Source organism: Bos mutus, chromosome 14 (genome assembly GCF_027580195.1).
Source record: "Bos mutus isolate GX-2022 chromosome 14, NWIPB_WYAK_1.1, whole genome shotgun sequence".
NCBI classification, from domain to species: Eukaryota; Metazoa; Chordata; class Mammalia; order Artiodactyla; family Bovidae; genus Bos; species Bos mutus.
The window spans coordinates 23734329-23754332 of NC_091630.1; the positions used below are offsets into that span (position 1 = coordinate 23734329).

A 20004-nucleotide genomic window follows, 5' to 3' on the forward strand; every position below is an offset into this window, starting at 1 on the left:
CAGTCCAAGGGACTCTCATGAGTCTTCTCCAGCACTACAGTTTGAAAGCATCAGTTCTTTGGCACTCAGCTTTCTTTCTGGTCTAACTCTCACATCCATACGTGACTACTGAAAAAAACATGGTGATTTAGTTGCTAAGTCATGTCCAACTCTTGTGATCCCATGGACTCTAGCCTGCCAGGTTCCTCTGTCCATGGGATTCTCCAGGCAAGAATACTAGAGTGGGTTGCCATTTCCTTCTCCAGGGGATCTTCCTGACCCAGGTATTGAACCCGGGTCTCCTGCATTGCAAGCAGATAATTTAACAACTGAGCTATGAGGGAAGCGGGAAAAAAAAAAAATAGCTTTAACTATACAGACCTTTGTGGGCAAAGTGATGGTCTCTACTTTTTAATATGCTATCTAGGTTTTTCATAGCTTTCCTTCCAAGAAGCAAGTGTCTTTTAATTGCCTGCAGTCACTGTCTGCAGTGATTTTGGAGACCAAGAAAATAAAATCTGTCACTGCTTCCACTTTTTCCCTGTCTATTTGCCATGATGGGACTGCATGCCATGATCTTAACTTTTTGAATGTTGAGTTTTAAGCCAGCTTTTTCATTGTCCTTTTCACCCTCCTAAGAGGATATTTAATTTTGCTTCAATTTCTGTGATTAGTGTTATCATCTGCATACCTGAGATTGTTGATATTTTCCCCTGCAATCTTAATTCCAGCTTGTGATTCATCCAGCCTGGCATTTCGCGTGATGTACTCTGCAAATAAGTTAAGCAAGCAGGATAACAATGTACAGCCTTGACGTACTCCTTTCCTGATTTGGAACCAGTCTATTGTTCCATGTCCAGTTCCAACTGTTGCTTCTTGACTTTTATATAGATTTCTCAGGAGACAGGTAAAGTAGTCTGATATTCTCATCTCTTGAAGAATTTTTCACAGTTTGTTTTGATCCACACAAAGATTTTAGCATAGTCAGTGAAGCAGAAGTAGATGTTTTTCTGGAACTCTATTGCTTTTTCTATGATCCAAAGGATATTGATAATTTGATCTCCAGTTCCTCTGCCTCTTTGAAACCCACCTTGTACATCTGGGAGTTCTTGATTCAGGTACTGCTAAAGCCTAGCTTGAAGGATTTTGAGCATCATTTTACTAGTATGTGAAACAAGAGCAATTATACAGTAATTTGAACATTCTTTGGTATTTCCCTTCTTTGGGATTGGAATGAAAACTAACTTTGCCAGTCCTGTGGCCACTGAGTTCTCCAAGTTTTCTGACATTTTTAGGGCAGCACTTTAGCAGCATTATCTTTTAGGATTTGAAATAGCTCAGCTGGAATTCTATCACCTCTACTAGCTTTGCTTGTAGTGATGCTTCCTAAGGCCCACTTCACTTCACACTACCGAATATCTGGTTCTAGGTGAGTGACCTCGCTATTGTGGTTATCTGGGTCATGAAGACCTTCCTGTATAGTTCCGATGTGCATTCTTGTCACTTCTTTGTCTCTTCTGCTTCTGTTAGATCCTTACCATTTCTGTCCTTTATCTTGCCCATCCTTGCATAAAATGTTCCCTTTATATCTCCAAGTTTCTTGAAGAGATTTCTAGTCTTAACCATTCTCTTGGTTTCCTCTATTTCTCTGCATTATTGAATAGAGATCAGGCAAACCGTATTGACAGAAACCAGAAATTTAGAAGATTAGTTTTCCTGGCGTTCTGACACATTTTTCCACTGAATGCTTATAAGGGCAGTATTTTTGTGCTGACTAATATTTCACTGAACCTAATAGCTGATTTCACAGGCCTGATTTTTGCTTGTTTACTCATAACTTTAATGATGTCCCTCAGTACAAACTCTTGGCAAAACCCCAAAGTATAATTCAGTAAGCATAATTTAGTTATGTATTAAAATAATAACATCCAGATATATTACGTCTCTCTAAAGATAGAATTAAGAATTTCTAGAAGGATGAATTGTGTCAGACAGTATTACATACATTTTTGGGGGAGAGGAGGGGGCAATAACCAAACCCTTGATAAGACTCAGTGAATATAATTATGAGCATTTGCAGTTACCAGTTTGAGGAGGAGAATGTCAAGTTCTTGTATCCTTAGTAAACATAGTTCAGTTTAGTTCAGTCACTCAGTCGTGTCTGACTCTTTGTGACCCATATAAGCCCCCATATATTTTAACAATTAACCATGGGCAGGATGTACTTAAAACCTTCTTGGCATGTAAGATGATTTAGGATATAGACTTGCCAGCTGCTTACTCTGCTGGTAGTCAGAATCTCTTACAATTAGAATGTTAGAATTATGGTACTTTCTCTATTCCGCTATAGAGCAATTTTTAGAGTATATTTTATCTTACTTTTTATATGATGGTTTCTCTGTTAGACAATGAACTCTTTCTGAGCAAAGACTGTATTTTCTTAATCTTTGTGTCCTTAGTTAAGGCTTGGTAAATAGTAGGGCACAGAAAACATTTTATTGATTCTATGAATGATTTAAGAAAACTGAGGAAGCTTGATATTTAAAATTATATATAAAATATGTAAAATTACCCATGAACATGGATCATTTCCACTTCCCCTCTGTCCCATTTTTGCCACTTTGCAGTTCATTTCAGTCAGTTCAGTCGCTCAGTCGTGTCTGACTCTTTGCGACCCCATGAACTGCAGCACATTGGGCCTCCCTGTCCATCACCAACTCCTGGAATCCACCCAAACCCATGTCCATTGTGTCGGTGATGCCATCCAACCATCTCATCCTCCATCGTCCCCTTCTCCTCCTACCCTCAATCTTTCCCAGCATGAGGGCCTTTTCAAATGAGTCAGCTCTTCACATCAGGTGGTCAAAGTATTGGAGTTTCAGCTTCAACATCAGTCCTTCCAATGAACACCCAGGACTGATCTCCTTTAGGATGGACTGGTTGATCTCTTTGCAGTCCAAGGGACTCTCAAGAGTCTTCTCCAACACCACAGTTCAAAAGCATCAATTCTTCAGCACTCAGCTTTCTTTATAGTCCAACTGTCACATCCATACATGACTACTGGAAAAACCATAGCCTTGACTAGATGGACCTTTGTAGGCAAAGTAATGTCTCTGCTTTTTAATATAGTGTCTAGGTTGGTCATAACTTTCCTTCCAAGGAGTAAGCATCTTTTAATTTCATGGCTGCAATCACCATCCACAGTGATTTTGGAGCCCCCCCAAATAAAATCAGCCACTGTTTCCACTGTTTCCCCATCTATTTCCCATGAAGTGATGGGACCAGATGCCATGATCTTTGTTTTCTGAATGTTGAACTTCAAGCCAACTTTTTCACTCTCCTCTTTCACTTTCATCAAGAGGCTCTTTAGTTCTTCTTCACTTTCTGCCCTAAGGGTGGTGTCATCTGGATATCTGAGGTGATTGATATTTCTCCCGGCAATCTTGATTCCAGCTTGTGCTTCTTCCAGCCCAGTGTTTCTCATGATGTACTCTGCATATAAGTTAAATAAGCAGGGTGACAATACACAGCCTTGATGTACACTCCTTTTCCTATTTGGAACCAGTCTGTTGTTCCATGTCCAATTCTAACTGTTGCTTCCTGACCTGTGTACAGGTTTCTCAAGAGGCAGATCAAGTGGTCTGGTATTCCCATCTCTTTCAGAATTTCCCACAGTTTATTGTGATCCACACAGTCAAAGGCTTTGGCATACATCATAAAATATTGGGGGTAAAGATCACAGAGTCTCAAACATGATGGCAGATAGTACTAGTTTTCTCTCAAGGCCCACTCTGCCCACCCCACTTGCTTTCTCATAGACACCTTGATTTGTGACTAAACAGAGGATTGTCCAGAATAATGGCTGCATTTTCTAGTCTCCCTTAGACTAGGAATGGTCATGTGACTACATTCCAGCCAATTAAATGCAAGTTGAAATTTCATGTGTAAATCTTAGGATGCATCCTTCTTTCCCTCTTCCTCTTTTCTGCCAGCTGGGCCCAGACACTCTCCCTAGAGTCAGTAGCCAGTTAAAGCATGATGGGGACCATCTGTTGAGAATGGTGAAATGAAAAAGGAGCCTGCATACCTGGTGTCCATGAAGTTGCCATATCCATCTTGTCTTCTTAAGACTCAAGATTGGTTTCTATGAGAAAGGGACAAACTCTGTCTATTCTGTCACTTTAATTTTTTTTTTTTTTTTTGAAACTTGCAATGAGATTTGATGGTATTAGTATGGGACATATTTTCCTTAGAAATCTTTTCAAAAATCTCTTAGTAGTGGGCTAGAAGCCCCTCTTCTGTATACATACACTCTGTAAATTTTTCTTGCCCTATTTTATTATAATTATCTTTTTATATTAAATATTTTTGATGGCAGAGACAATGTTTTATTCATGTGCCATTTGTCTTTATTCCTGAGCTCTACCTGCTGCTGCTAAGTCGCTTCAGTCATGTCCAACCCTGTACAACCCCATAGATGGCAGCCCACCAGGCTCCCCCATCCCTGGGATTCTCTAGGCAAGAATACTGGAGTGGGTTGCCATTTCCTTCTCCAATGCATGAAAGTGGAAAGTCAAAGTGAAGTTGCTCAGTTGCGTCCGACTCTTAGTGACCCCATGGATTGCAGCCTACCAGGCTCCTCTGTCCATGGGATTTTCCAGGCAAGAGTACTGGAGTGGGTTGCCATTGCCTTCTCCAAGTAACTCTTCTCCAAGAGCTCTACCTAAGATGGCCTAAACATACATATTATATGTTCAATGAATGTCAACAGATTTATGACCTGAACTAATGAAAGAGCCTAATGTAGTACCATGGAGTTAATTGTACCCTAAGAAAATTTTGGTTTGAAATCATAGAACACTGTACACAGTAAATGCTCTAAAAAATGTGTGGAAATGTTTGTTACCTAAAAACATGCTGGTTATCTCCCATGTGTTACTCAGTATAAATTCTTATTTGTTCAGACGTAGTAATGAATGATTGTTTACTAAAACTTTGGATATAACAACAATTTGTGCCAAGGAACTCCTTTTTTCAGTATCTGCTATGAGCTAATCAGTATCTTGATCTTTTTTATCACAAGTGTATAAAACTGATTTGAAGCACATAATTGATTGACCCTAATGGGAAAAAAATTCAGTGCCTCTAAAATACAGTCTGTTCCCTCTGTATTTTCTGCTTCAGAGAATTGACAGTTTATTAATCTTTCACTCACTGTATTTTCCAGAAAAAGCATTCAGTGTATCATAAACTTGGTTTAATTTTCTTTGGTTTATGAGTGTCTTAACATTTGAACTAGGTACTAAAGATACTGTTTTCTTCCTTTTCTTTCCAGGTTTTCTCAAAGTGTAAGTAAATAAGTGGTTTGTGCATCATTGTGGTAGCAAAGCTAAAATTCCTGACGGTCTTGTCTACTTGACCTGCTGCTGCTGCTGCTGCTAAGTCGATCCAGTCGTGTCCGACTCTGTGCGACCCCATAGACGGCAGCCCACCAGGCTCCTGCTTGACCTACTCATTCCCTACTTTGAAACCAAGAGAAGACTGTGCCACAAGACTCCTCCAGAAATTGCTGCAATGTCTGTAACTAATTTATCATGGTAAGTGAATGACTTCCTAACTTTAAATTCAAATATATATATATCATGAAACAACATTTTATAAGTTCTGTGGTCAGAACTCAAAGAGGGAGAGAACTTAAAAATTGTTGTCCTATATTCAAGAGATTGTTGTCCTATATTAGGGTGAAGGAAGCAACCTGGAATTAAACTTTGACACGTTCAGCACCAGGGGATCTGGGGACTCTGGGAAGGGTTCAAGCCTGCCACTGAACTCCAATAACATCCAGTGCCGTTCTTTCTCTCACACTTAGGGGAAGAGAAGGGTGGGAATAAAACCAGCTTTCAGTGTTCCTCTCTGCTATCATATTCCCAGATTCAGGTCTCATAAGCTGTAAAGGTGCCTCTAAGGGTGGGATAGACATTTTCTCATCAATACTTTCCTTCAGGCCTTCCTTTTAAATAGATCTAACCAAATTAAACTAAATGGAACTTAAAAAGAAACTTTTTAAATAGATTCATGTCTCTAAATAGCTGACATTCAGAATAATCTTTGACTTATACTTCATTTAAAAGCTGTTTGTGGTTTTTAAAAATCATGAAGATGTTTTTCTGGCAAATAATCAACAACTTTTATGGCAATGAAGAGCAGTACTAGCATGGATGAATTTGATGGCATTTTACTGAACTTTGGGTTTTTTCTGTAGATTAAGAGCTGGATAAGTGATACTATACAAATTCACAGTATTCAGTATGTGGATGTCAGAAAAATCTGGTAATCTTTTCTGTTTCCTTGAGCCTATCTCATCCTTGTCTTCAATTTGTGCTGGCAACATAGATAGCCTCAGATTAAAGATGACTTTCTGTGGTTTAACTGTGTGCATTTGTTTTTAGTTAAGTAAGCAGTTTCTTTAGGCAGAGCATAGGATCATTTGTTTAGAGTTGTGTTTCTGAAGGGCTTATTTTTATGGATGCCTTAGAATGTATTCTTTGATCCCTATTAGGTGCTAAGTATTTCAATTAAAAAAAAATTGAAGCTGAAATATATTCTGTAAGAATAAATGAAAAAGTATTTCAGGGGTGAATTATTTCTAAAAAATGTTTACTTTTATATTCTGATGAAAATAAAATTATCATTAAAATTTAAAAAGTAAACAATTTCTGGAAAGCTTGTGAACCCCTTCAAACCCCTAGGAGATATTAAGGACACATCTTTTTAAAAGAATTACATCCCGGTGGCTTCTCTGGTGCTTCAAGGCTTAGGAATACATGTTGTAATCCAGGTGATACCAGTTTGACCCCTGTTCTAGGAATTTCCCATATGTTGTGGGGCACCCCTTAAGCCATGTGCCACACCCACTGATCCTTCACTCTAGAACCTGAGCCCATGTGCCTAGAGCCCATGCTCAGCAACAAAAGAAGCCACTGCAGTAAGAAGCTCATGCAGAGCTGGAGCTTTCTTACAATTAGAGAAACCCCACACACAGCAACAAGGACCAGCAGAGCCAATAAATAAATCCATATTAAAAAAAAAAAAAAAAGAATTATACCACCTGGCAGACATGTGTGTTGGAGTTGAATCCTCAAAACAAAAATTGAATGCCAAAGAAAAAGAGGAGGAGGAAGGGAAGGGGACAGAGAAGGGGGAGAAGTAAGAGGTGTGGGGTGGAGGGGAGAAAAAGGAGGTGAGGTTGGGCAAATAGAAGATGAACAAGAAGCAGGAAAGGGAGAGGGAGATTAAAACACAGATATAATTATCTTATCTCAAGACAGGCTGTGGTGTGGCCTGCTTCGCTGAGTCAGGAGGAGACTGACACTGGAGCCTGTCCTTGGTTTGTCCCTCAGTTAACAGCTGCCTTGATGTGAGCTAGTGTTTTGACTGGGGGCCATCCAAAACACAACGAACTCCTCACCAACAGGGAGATGGTGTCCTGTGGTTCCAGTCCAGTTGTCCAGCATGGCTCTTAGAATTTAGCAGATGTTATAGAAATGTATGCTGTGTGAATGAGTGGGGAAAATGCAAAGTAGGTAATTCAATGGCAAATTAATGTTTTTATTTGAAAAGGGCATTTAAAATTGTAAGGGTATCTTATAGAATTCATATGTCTGAAATTTGTTGGAATTCTTTCCATGTTAAAAGTTCAAATTTTACAGAAACAGTTCTTGGATATTTTCATGTGAAAATACTCATAATTCCGGCTACAACAGGTGTTCCGTGTTAGATCTTATAGTAAACTCTTAACTTGTTTCACCAGTGTCACCCCTTCATACAATTATGTGCAATTTGGTACTTCCATTCTGCCTCTTAGAATTTGGGCTCCTCACATACTGGTAAGAAAGCAGTATGGAAAGGAAATCTAAGATGTACAAAACGAATCACTGATTTATTTCACTTGTACCCGGTTTCTTTATTTATTTATTCTTGCTGGCCATACCCCATGGCACATGGGATCTCAGTTCCCTAACCAGGAATCAAATCTGCACCCCTGGCCTTGGAAAGCACAGACCACCAGGGAAGTCCCTACACCCAGTTTAGAAATCATTAATCTTCTTTTTCACATTAACCTTTGTAAATCATCCGTATGTCCTAACATTTCTAATCTACAATTTGGGGAATATTATCTTATAAATATTTGAATATATATAGATGCATAGTAACTCATCAATTCTCTATGGAAATTTCTCTCAGAGCTACATTAATTTAGTGAAATAGGGTCTGGCTCTCTGTTTTGAAATCCAGAAACTAAGACATGAAAATATTGACTGCCATTGGAAAATAATGCCAAGACTACTAATTGAAAATAAGATGTGTGTATAACTTTTAAGTGTGCAGGCTGCTTGCTTTGGCCTGAGGAATGCACCCTCTTAACTGTTGTAGAAAACTATCTGGGAACCTAAATCAGAAGTTTGGCTGAGGTCACATCATCACGGAAAGGAGAGTTACACGCTTCCAGTGTTCGAAGGAAACAGTTGGCGTGCCCGACACTAAGGGATGTGTCTGCCAGACACCACCATCTGTTTCCCAGGGCAGCTTCTTCATGGCTAGGAGTTACAGTAACACTGTCAGTGTTCATCACTCTGATTCTTCTGTTCCAGGTCTGCTGGACTCTCCTTCGGTTGACTTTCTCATTAATATTAGCACTGGGCTTATAGCCAAAGCTTCCTTCAGTCTGTGAAGAGTTTGATCTGCCTACTAAGATGTTATGCACACCTAACCATAACCATGTGTTGATTTTAAAATTTAACTTTGAGGATTAATGGGAGAAGGGATGCCTAATTGTGTTCCCTACATGTAACCTAGGATTTAGAAAATATAGGTTAAGATACTTACATTCATGTTTACAACTATCCAAGCAATACTCCTAGCTTTGAAATACAAGTATAAGAAAAATATCTTTTTACATGTTAAAATTGAAATGATTACTTTCTCTAGAAGTTATGTGTGTGATCTTTGAAAAAAAAAGTAAAATAATTTGACTCTTTCATGCAGAATCTCAAAGAGAAATACAATCTAGGAAGGTTACAAGTTTCTGAGAGACTATGCAGTGTTAGGGCTTCCCTGGTGACTCAGGCAGTAAAGAATCTGCCTGCAGTACAGGTGACCTAGACTTGATCCCTGGATTGGGAAGATCCCTTGGAGAAGGAAATGGCAACCCACTCCAGTTTTCTTGCTTGGAGAATTCCATGGACAGAGGAGCCTGGCGGGCTATAGGCAGGGGTCTCAAAGAGTTGGACACAACTGAGCGACTAATACTTTCAGTTTTATGCAGTGTCAAAGAGTGGTGGGAATCGATTACAAGTCACACAGGGACATACAACAGATGTTTCATGAATCCTCTTCTTGTCTTTAGTAAATAATTACCAGAGGGAGACAATGATGGAGTGGACACTGGTTGAGACCGAGACAGAGGGATGTACAGAATCAATTGCAGGCATCCATGGACAGGTGAGAGGTGTCAAGCTATGATCTGAGGGGAAGAATGGTTGCTGGTAGCTGAGATAATTAGCAAGAGACATGAGGAGGCAGGAAGAATTGAAAAAGGGCCCTATGTCTGTAGCACAAAGAGGGAAATGGTACAATGCTGAGGGGTGCTTGGAAGGACTTTCAGTGCTTCCTTTTCTGATAATCATCCTGGATTCCTCCTTTCAAAAATATTTTTAAAAAATGTGTAGATATATGTGTGTGTATATATATACATATATAACATATATAAATACTTTATATGTACATATATGTAATGTTTTTAAGCATATAATGTTTACAATATGCAATCTAAGTAAATATTATCAAGAATGAACATTTACATGGCAGTTACCATGTACTAGGCACTTTAAAAAAAATACTTTGTCCGCATACTCCTCCCAGCAACCATCTTAGGAATGTAATATTGCTATTTACATTTTTACAGATGGAAAAGTGAGGTGCAGAAAGTTAAGTAAATGGCCCAGTATGATACAGTCACTAAGTAGCAAAGTTAGGAAGTGAAGGTGGACAGCCATTTGATGCTCCTAACCACTCAACTACCCAAGTAAAACCCAAAACCATCAGTGTCAAAAGAGTATCCTAGCTCTGTGCTTGTGGCTTCAAGCCAAGTGCCCTAGTCCCCATCTCCAACCAGAATGTTCCCCTTAATTTCGTCTGTAGAGATATCCTAGAACCTCTCCAGAAAGGAAGGGAGTGTGTGGACCAGGAGCACCAGCAGGCATTAGCAGTCGTTTGGAAGGTACGATGTGGGGTCAGGGAATAAGCCCCCTAATTTCCAAGGGGTGGTAAGGAGGTTGTTGCTGGAAGAAACTTAGTTGAATTTTCAAAATTCTGCAGAATTAGCTACCTAAACTACTAAATGTAAACCTTAGTTCTATTTGTTATGTTATAGGCTAGAAATTTGGAGAAGGAAATGGCAACCCACTCCAGTGTTCTTGCCTGGAGAATCCTAGGGACGGGGGAGCCTGGTGGGCTGCCGTCTCTGGGGTTGCACAGAGTCGGACACGACTGAAGCTACTTAGCAGCAGCAGCAGGCTAGAAATTGCCTGGTTTTCAGCAGGATACAAAAGAAGCACAACAGAAAGATACCAGCCCTTTGCTATAATTCAGCTGATGTGGTCTCCAGCTGTCCGTCTCATAATGACCCTCCACTACTGAGTCTGATACTTTCTACTCCCCCAGCTCTCTTGCACTCTCAGCTTCCATTATTTTCTTGTTGCTGTGCATACGTGGGCCAGAAGAGCGATTCCAGTAGTGGCTCAGCTAACTTTGCCAAATGACACCTATTTTACCCCAAAGTACGTTTCAAGTGTGTAAATGCCTACACACTGGAGTCTTTGTCCCATGTTATCTTAAAGACTTTATGACATCTGGCAGAGGTAAAGGTAATTCATCTAGAGCCAGATAGTGGAGGCTAGAGGGCAGTGGATGAAAGTGACAAGCTATATAGGCAGTCAGAATCTGCTGAGCACCTGTTATGTGTCACGTGCTGTGCTCTGTGTTAAACACAGGGAAGTGCTGGTAAAAAGCAATCACTGGTCTTAGAGGAGCTTAGCGTTTGGCCAGGAAAACTAACTGAGGTTGACCCTAGAACAGCACAGGTTCAGGTTTCAGCTGCCCAGTTCAGTTGCTCAGCTGTGTCTGACTCTTTGCGACCCCATGGACTATAGCACACCAGGCTTCCCTGTCCGCCACCAACTCCCAGAGCTTGATCAAACTCATGTCCATCAGGCAGTGATGTCACCCAACCATCTCATGCTCTGTTGTCCCCTTCTCCTCCTGCCTTCAATCTTCCCCAGCATGAGGGTCTTTTCCAATGAGTCGGTTCTTCGCATCAGGTGGCCAAGGTATTTGAGTTTCAGCTTTAGCATCAGTCCTTCCAGTGAATATTCAGGACTGATTTCCTTTAGGATGGACTGGTTGGATCTCCTTGCAGTCCAAGAGACTCTCAAGAGTCTTCTCTAACACCACAGTTCAAAAGCATCAATTCTTTGGCACTCAGTTTTTTTTTTTTATAGTCTATCTCTCATCTGTACATGACCACTGAAAAAACCATAGCTTTGACTAGACAGACCTTTGTTGGCAAAGTAATGTCTCTGCTTTTTAACATCCTGTCTAGGTTGGTCGTAGCTTTTCTTCCAAGGAGCAAGCGTCTTTTAATTTCATGGCTGCAGCCACCATCTGCAGTGATTTTGGAGCCCAAGAAAATGAAGTCTCTCACTGTTTCCACTGTTTTCCCATCTATTTGTCATGAAGTGATGGGACTAGATGCCATGATCTTAGTTTTCTGAATGTTGAGCTTTAAGCCAGCTTTTTTACTCTCCTCTTTCACTTTCATCAAGAGGCTTTTTAGTTCCTCTTCACTTTCTGCCAGAAGTGTGGTGTCATCTGCATATCTAAGGTTATTGATATTTTTCCCGGCAATCTTGATTCCAGCTTGTGCTTCCTCCAGTCCAGCATTTCTCATTATGTACTTTGCATATAAGTTAAATAAGCAGGGTGACAATATATAGCCTTGACGTACTCTTGTCCTGATTTGGAACCAGTCTGTTGTTCCATGTCCAGTTCTAACTGTTGCTTCCTGACCTGCATACAGATTTCTCAGGAGGCAGGTCAGGTGGTCTGGTATTCCCATGTCTTGAAGAATTGTCCACAGTTTGTTGTGATCCACACCGTCAAAGGCTTTTGGTGTAGTCAATAAAACAGAGGCAGACGTTTTTCTGGAACTCTCTTGCTTTTTCTGTGATCCAATGGATGATGGCAATTTGATCTCTGGTTCCTCTACCTTTCTAAATCCAGCTTGAACATCTGGAAATTCATGGTTCATGTACTGTTGAACTTCTCAGGTTCACTTATATGCAGATTTTTTTCACTAAATATTTTGGCCTTCTATATATGCAGATGCACAGACTCCAGGGGTACGGCCCACTGAGAGACTTGAGTGCACTGGATTTTGGTATCCTTGGCAGGTCCTGGAACCAATCCCCCAGAGATACTGAGCGATGACTGTGATCAAATAACTGACTTAATGTGATACATGCTCTAAGAGGATGTCCAAGGTGTTTTGAAAATCAAAATGGAGATTTATTTTTTCTGCTTGGAAATAAGTGGCTTAGTTTTCAGAAATACAAACGCACCTCTTGCATTTATTTGTAAATATAAAGAAATAGGCTAATTACAGTCAAACACTATAGAAAATTACAAAGCAGAAATTAAAAGTGAACTGAATCCTACCATTCCTAGAAAGCCACTGTTATAAATGCTGAGATATAGTCTTTCCTACATACACTCACATCTTTTTCGAAAAATGGACTCAAACCATGCATGATCTTTGGGTATCTTCTGTTTTCACTGAACAGTTTCTGAAGTCGTCTCTCTTTTTGATGGATATAAAGTGACACCATCACATGTAAAGGCTGGTGAGGTTGTATGGCATTGTTGTGCTTAGTTGCTCAGTCATGTCTGACTCTTTGAGACCTCATGGATGCAGCCTGGTCAGCTACAGTCCATGAGGATTCTCCAGGCAAGAATACTGGAGTGGGTTACTATGCCGTCCTCCAGGGGATCTTCCCAACCCAGGGATCAAACCCAGGTCTCCCACATTGGAGGCGGATTCTTGGCAGTAGTGTTATTTATTTTACCCAGGCTGGTTGGAATTTCATATGTTTTATATTTTTTTTTAATTTTACTCTTGTAAGTACTTCTCTTGAGATGAAATTTAATCAGATATTGCTAGATCACAAGGTACTGGGTTATGAGGTACTGCACCAATCAGGCAAGGCTCTATCTTATTGCTGCTCCTGGAGTTGCAGACTGGAGAAGGCAATGGTGACCCACTCCAGTACTCTTGCCTGGAAACTCCCATGGACGGAGGAGTCTGGTAGGCTGCAGTTCATGGGGTCGCAAACAGTCGGAGACGACCGAGCAACTTCACTTTCACTTTTTACTCTCATGCATTGGAGAAGGAACTGGCAACCCACTCCAGTGTTTTTGCCTGGAGAATCCCAGGGACGGGGGAGCCTGGTGGGCTGCCGTCTATGGGGTCGCACAGAGTCGGACACGACTGAAGCGACTTAGCAGCAGCAGCAGCAGGAGTTGCAGACAGACATCAAGGTTATGGAGAAAATGTGAGATTTTTGAGAAAGTTCTTGTCAGCTCAACTCCTTTTTTATTTTAGAAAAGGACTCATCATATATGTTAATCCTTTCACCAGATGTAGTCCCTCATAAACATTGAAAATGTGCTGATAATTGTCAGAGAAGTATTTTCTTATAGTTGACTGGTAGAATTTTATCAAAGTCAACAAACTGTTTTATCACGCATGCTCATAGATTGGAAATATGACAAAAGTCTGAATTGTGTGAGTTACTGATATATTGACTAAATTTAGAAGTGGTAAATGGTCTTTATTGGATATGCCTGTAGTATAAAATGCTATTATGAATGTTGTTAAGTTCAATAATGCTTTAATAGGAGATTAAAACTAGTTTGGATTATCTTTATCCAGATACAGTGTGTTAGAATCCTAGAATTGAGAAAGATATAAAATCTGATTTGTCAGGTTATTGACATTATTTATAATATTTTTACCTCAGTTTTTCTTTAATAAGTAATGAAGAAATGTATCATTTTATATCATTCTTTGGCACTTGCATTTAGGAGAAAAAATATTCTGGAGAGACGGAGCAGCCTGTTTATTCTAAGGCAGGGGGAGAAGGGGAATAATTAGGATCGTTCCTCAAAAATTGCCTTAGCCACTCTTCTGCAAACTTCTTGTCCTATTTACATTGTTAAATGGTAGGCTCTCAGGGACAGGATCTGCAGTTGCAGAGAAAGTGGAGACTTGAATTGTCTCTATTTTTGAAGGGATCAGAGCCCACAAGGGGAAAATGTGGATAGGTAGAGATTGCAAGGAACGTTTTACCCTGAGTTTTACAGTAAAGGTTGAAAGTCAATTGTCATCAGCCTAATATTGGAGAAGAGGAAAAAATAAAAAGCTAATACATAAATATTTATGTGTAATGCTTCAAACTGGAAAAAGAGACGAGAGCTTCTGAGTGATAGGAAAAGTTTAGTTGGTTATCTACTGTGTGTATTTCTCAGCACGGTAAGTGCATGTTGAATGAATGGCTAGTATAGTCAGGCACTGGGAAGAAAGAGTGGGTTTGAGAGCCTAAACTTAATCTTCTTGTACGTGGGGATGTTCAGCTTGTGCAGTAGATCCAGAACATAGAAGAAAAGTAAGTTGAGTTTGAAAGTGTGAAACTGTTAGTCACTCACTTGTGTCTAACTCTCTGTGGCCCTGTGGACTGTGGCCCTCCAGGTTCCTCTCTGTCCATGGCATTCTCCAGGCAAGAATCCTGGAGTGGGTTGCCATTCCCTTCCCTAGTGGATCTTCCCGACCCGGAGATTGAACCTGATCTCTTGCGTTGCAGGCAGATTCAAGAAAATCACCTGGGAGAGAAAGATAAGAGAGGATAAAATAGCCAGAGTGGAAACTCAATGTGTCCCCCAAATTACACAATGCTTTATGTTACAGTGCAATGACTTGGATGAAAGTCAATTTACTGAATTCTGAAAATTTTCAGTATGTGTTTCTGTTCATAATATGCTCTTTGAAATAGAAATCCCTTCATCATTAACATGATTAATGCTATCTTGATTCAGGCTTGACACTTTAAGTAAACACACTGTATTTTTAGAATCCTTGACCATTTTTGGCTTTGCACTATGTATCTTTAGAAATAGCTTTTTAAAAATTTAGAGGAAACCTTCTGGATATTTTTCTCCATATATCTACCTCAGATTCTTTCTCTTTGGAATAAGAAAATAATTAGTGAAACAGAATGTTTTATTTTTATTCTTAAAAACCAGTGCCAACTAGACATGAATCACATTTTGAAGATAATTGTGTGGTAAGTTTTGGTCTGCTTGCAGGCATTGCTTTTCTGTGGAGTTAATGAGTCTGGGGTAGCAGGTCCCTTTCCCACAGGAGCCAACTAGTTTCACTCTTTGATGACCAAAGCCCACACCTGTAACTTTGACCAGCCCTCAAACTCGCCATTGGTCACAAGTCATAGAAATAGTTGATTTATCACCAAGTCACTATCAGTATCAGGGGGAAAATGTAAACAGTAAAATCAAGTATGCCTCAGGGAATGATAATGGGTCACATGTATCATCTTCCTTTTGAATATCATCCAGGTTTATAAATACACTTCAAAATATGTCTTTTATCATTATCAGAGGAATCATAATTTCCTCTGTTGTGAAACAACTACAGTGAATAATGACAGAAATGTTTCCTTAGACTGTAGAGGCTTTAATGTAAAACTCAGCAGTCCATTCCAATCATTAAGGCTGGAGTTACTAACACCAACTATTTTGGGACTTGAGCAATTAAGGTAAAGATCAGTGGATGTCCTATGAAAAAACTTTTGTTAGTCAAATAATTATATAGACTAAGTTAATGTTATTTGGAGCATGATCACAATTAAATTGTCAAATCTTAAATATCATTTGCCATTGGTGTACAAAATTTTCAATAATTTTTTTTTATCCTGGTATATATCCCTCATGACTTTTTAAATGTTTGTTTGCTTATTGAGTTTTATTTGTTTGTTTGTTTTTTTCCTTGATTTTAAAATTATGAAGAGTTCAGTTTGACTTTTTAAAAATGTTATTTTACTGAAGTATAGTTGATTTTAAAGTATTCATTTCTGCTGTACAGTCAAGTGATTCAGTTTTATTTATATATAGATTTTTTTCTGTATTTTTTTTCCATTATGCTTTTTTCATAGGATATTGAATATGGTCCCTGTGCTATGCAATAGGACTTTGTTGTTTATCCATTTTATATATAATGGTTTGCATCTTCTAATCCCAAACTCCCAATCCACTGCTTTTCTACCACTCCCCAGTCCCTGGCAACCACTAGAATGTTCTCTGTGTCCGTGAGTCTGTTTCTCTTTCATAAGTAAGTTGATTTGTGTCATGTTTTAGACTCCACATACAAGCAACATTATAGGGTGTGTGGCTTTCTCCTTCTGGCTTACTTTTCTTATATGATAATCTCTAGGTCCATCCATGTTGCTGCAAAGGGCATTATTTCATTCCTTTTTATGACTTAGTAGTATTCCATTATGTATATTAATGCTGCATCTTCTTTAACTATTCTATGTCAGTGGAAATTTAGATAGTTTTAGATTGTTTCCATGTCTTGGCTATTGTGAATAGTGGAGTTCAGCTTGATTTTAAAACTATTCCATCTCAATTGAGAAAAATCACTTTTTGAATCAGCTGAGTAAGAGTTAGGTTTATTCATTTATACTTGGTTTTGTGTTCTTTTCTAAAGAATATGAGTTGTTATGAGATTTATAGGAATATAAAAACAGTTCCTGTACAGTTAGAGACAAAATTAGTATAGTTTAATTGCACTATTTTTATGTAAATTAGAATTTTTTTACAATTATATTTATCTATACTTCTTCATTCAGCAAGTATTTTGAGTGCCTACAATGTACAGTTTTCAATGCTGTGGATAGAATAATGAATGAAACAAGTCCCTACTCTGATTAATATTATATTCTAGTGCTGAAGACTAGTAAATAGATTAACAAATATGATTTATAATATCGGATAGTGGTGAAGATTTTGAAGAATAATCAAGCAGTGTGAAAACATGGAGTGATAGCAGGAGTGGGAAATTGGTCAGGAAAAGCCTCTTGGACAGGTGGCATTTAAATCAAGAGGGAATAAGATATACAACTCATAGAGGAAAGTCATTTTAGGCAGAGAAACAGGAGGACAAAGGCTCTGAGACTAAAATGGACCTTGTGTGTTTGAGAAATCATCAAGGAAGCTAGTCTGGTGGAGACAATAGGCTTCCCTGGTGGTTCAGATGGTAAAGAATCTGCCTGCAATGTCGGAGACTTGTGTTTGATCCCTGGGTTGGGAAGATCCCCTGGAGCAGGAAATGGCAACCCACTCCAGTGTTCTTGCCTGGAGAATTACATGGACAGAGGAGCCTGGCGGGCTACAGTCCTTGGGATCCAAAAGAGTCGGAAACCACTGAGCGTCTAATGCTTTCACTTTTCTTTCATCCAATAGAAAGGAGAGTCCCAAAAACTGCACTTGGAGAGGGTAGCAGGTGAGGGTAGCAGGTGAGGGTAGCAGGGGGTGTAGGTCATGAGAACGACTGGATTATGTTCTAAATGTGATGGGGAACCTTGCCCTCACTTATCAGATTACAGGAAAAAGTTCATATAAAGTATGAATTTCAGTGTTAGAAAGAACTGACGGTTGAGATCAGAGTCTAAACTGGATTTCTTAAAAGGACATCTCTGTGATCTTCAAATTTTTTGAAACAATTCATATTTTTAATATAAATGTACAGCAGATATGATTAGTGAGATGTAATAATGAAAGAAAAATAGATTCATGGAAAACCTTTTTCAGGAATATAGCCTGTCTCTCCTTATCATCCATTTTTTAAAAATCCAACAAATCTGATACATCTGAATAATTACAGGCATAATATAGAAGAAATTTCATCTACAGAAATATTCTACCTTGAATTAAAGAGTCTTACAGAAGGTGAATGAATGTTTTTTTTTGTAAATTTATACATTGAGACTAGATTATCAATTATCCAACTTACATTTTACATTTATTTTTAAATCTCTTCCTACAAAATAAACTTCAAGACTGATTTCCATATATAAACACAAAAGTGCATTAAACAGTGAAGTGTCTATTCTGTTCTGGTTGTTTATATATGTGGTTTTAGTGAGGAACCAGATGTAACACAACATCTGCTGCTGCTGCTAAGTCACTTCAGTCGTGTCCGACTCTGTGTGACTCCATAGACGGCAGCCCACCAGGCTCCCCTGTCCCTGGGATTCTCTAGGCAAGAACACTGGAGTGGGTTGCCATTTCCTTCTCCAATGCATGAAAATGAAAAGTGAAAGTGAAGTCGCTCAGCCGTGTCCGACCCTCAGCGACCCCATGGACTGCAGCCTACCAGGCTCCTCCCATGGGATTTTCCAGGCAAGAGTACTGGAGTGGGGTGCCATTGCCTTCTCCAAACACAACATCTATTCAAATGTTAATGTGTGTTTTGATCAGAGTGTTGGCATAGAAATATTAGACGTTCTTTCCTTGGGAAAAATTCATCTTTATTTTAAGATTATGGCCTTTCTACACTTTTGGTGGTACAGTATGAATTCTTTCATGGTACTGCTTATAGATAGAAATCAGGTTATTACTTTTTATGTCTTTACTTGGCAAAATTGAAGTTGAAAATACAATGTTGAACCCTCTTCTCCTATCTTGTATGTTTATGTGTGTGTTTTAATTTAATTGGACCGTAAATTTAAAAAGTCTGTAACTTCTGGTGTATTGGGAGTTATTTTAAACTGGCTCCAATGCAAAGTATTAATTGTCAATGGTATATTGATCCAGGTCATAGAAGAAATCATCCATGGACACCTGCCACCTTCATTAGGCACTATGGAGTTATAGATCCAATATATTGAGAAAGCTTGAAAATGACGTTATTGCCAAAATGGCTTTACAAGCATATAATATCAACCTATTGGATTCTTCTTTTGCTAGATTTATGCGAGGCTCTGCCTATATAAGGAAGTGTGGCTAATCCTTCCTTCTTTCTGGATGTACCATTTGATGTCTAGGAGGTATCTCTGCAGGGTTATAACTACCACTTGCCTGCTATTTATTTTTTAGTCATATTTGACATTTATGGATTTCCTTTTCCTTTTAACAATTATTTAATAATTTTGTTTATCTGATAGCATTAAAGTTTTTTATTGGTGGTTCAACAACATTAAAGTTTTTCTATTATGCACAGAGTCAATTAGATCATCTGTCAACGCTACTTAATAATGCTACTCCCAAGTAACAGTAAATATGTATATTTCATAATAACTAGACTTGAACTTTTGAATGTGTTTTGAGTCCCCAGAATTTGTAAAGTTACCTTCTTTCACATTCACATTGACAGAGGTCACATAAATGATGTTTGGTGAATTGAAACTATTAATTATAGATACCATGTTGAATTCAAGTGAACATCTTCCTTTGATCTAGGTCTCCTTAGGCAAAATGGTGCATGATTTTACAACTTCTGTGCTAAGGATGCAGAGCAGCACAGTCACAGTAACAGAGAGAGAACCACCTCCCCTGACAGATGATTCCTAAAGAGCCAGACGCACCAGGCCCCCCTCATTTGCTTGAGATCTCACCATACAGAGTGGAAGTCCTGAGACTTCGCCATGTTTTCTGACTGGTATATTTCACACAGGAGGGATGCTGTTGTTCCAGATGGCTTTTCAGCTTTATGCAAGCTACCTTCCTGGACTCCTGCTGTAACTGAAAATTGGGTTTTACTCCAACATTTGACAAAGAAATTAGATTAGGTTAACTACTCTTTGGTTTTAGAATATTGATACAAAGTGCTTTCATGAA

The 20004-nt window shown here is 39.0% G+C and overlaps 1 protein-coding gene across 4 annotated transcripts in view; it reads left to right on the forward strand.

Moving 5' to 3' along the window:
* The window catches only part of OXR1 (oxidation resistance 1), a 550155-nt gene that overhangs the window by 94078 nt on the left and 436073 nt on the right, over window positions 1-20004 (forward strand). For all 4 annotated transcript variants that reach the window (XM_070382170.1, XM_070382171.1, XM_070382172.1 and 1 more), the window contains exon 2: window positions 5315-5576. In XM_070382170.1, the coding sequence (XP_070238271.1) occupies window positions 5554-5576 (23 nt within the window). In that variant the 5' untranslated portion in view covers window positions 5315-5553. The remainder of the gene's footprint in view (window positions 1-5314; window positions 5577-20004) is intronic.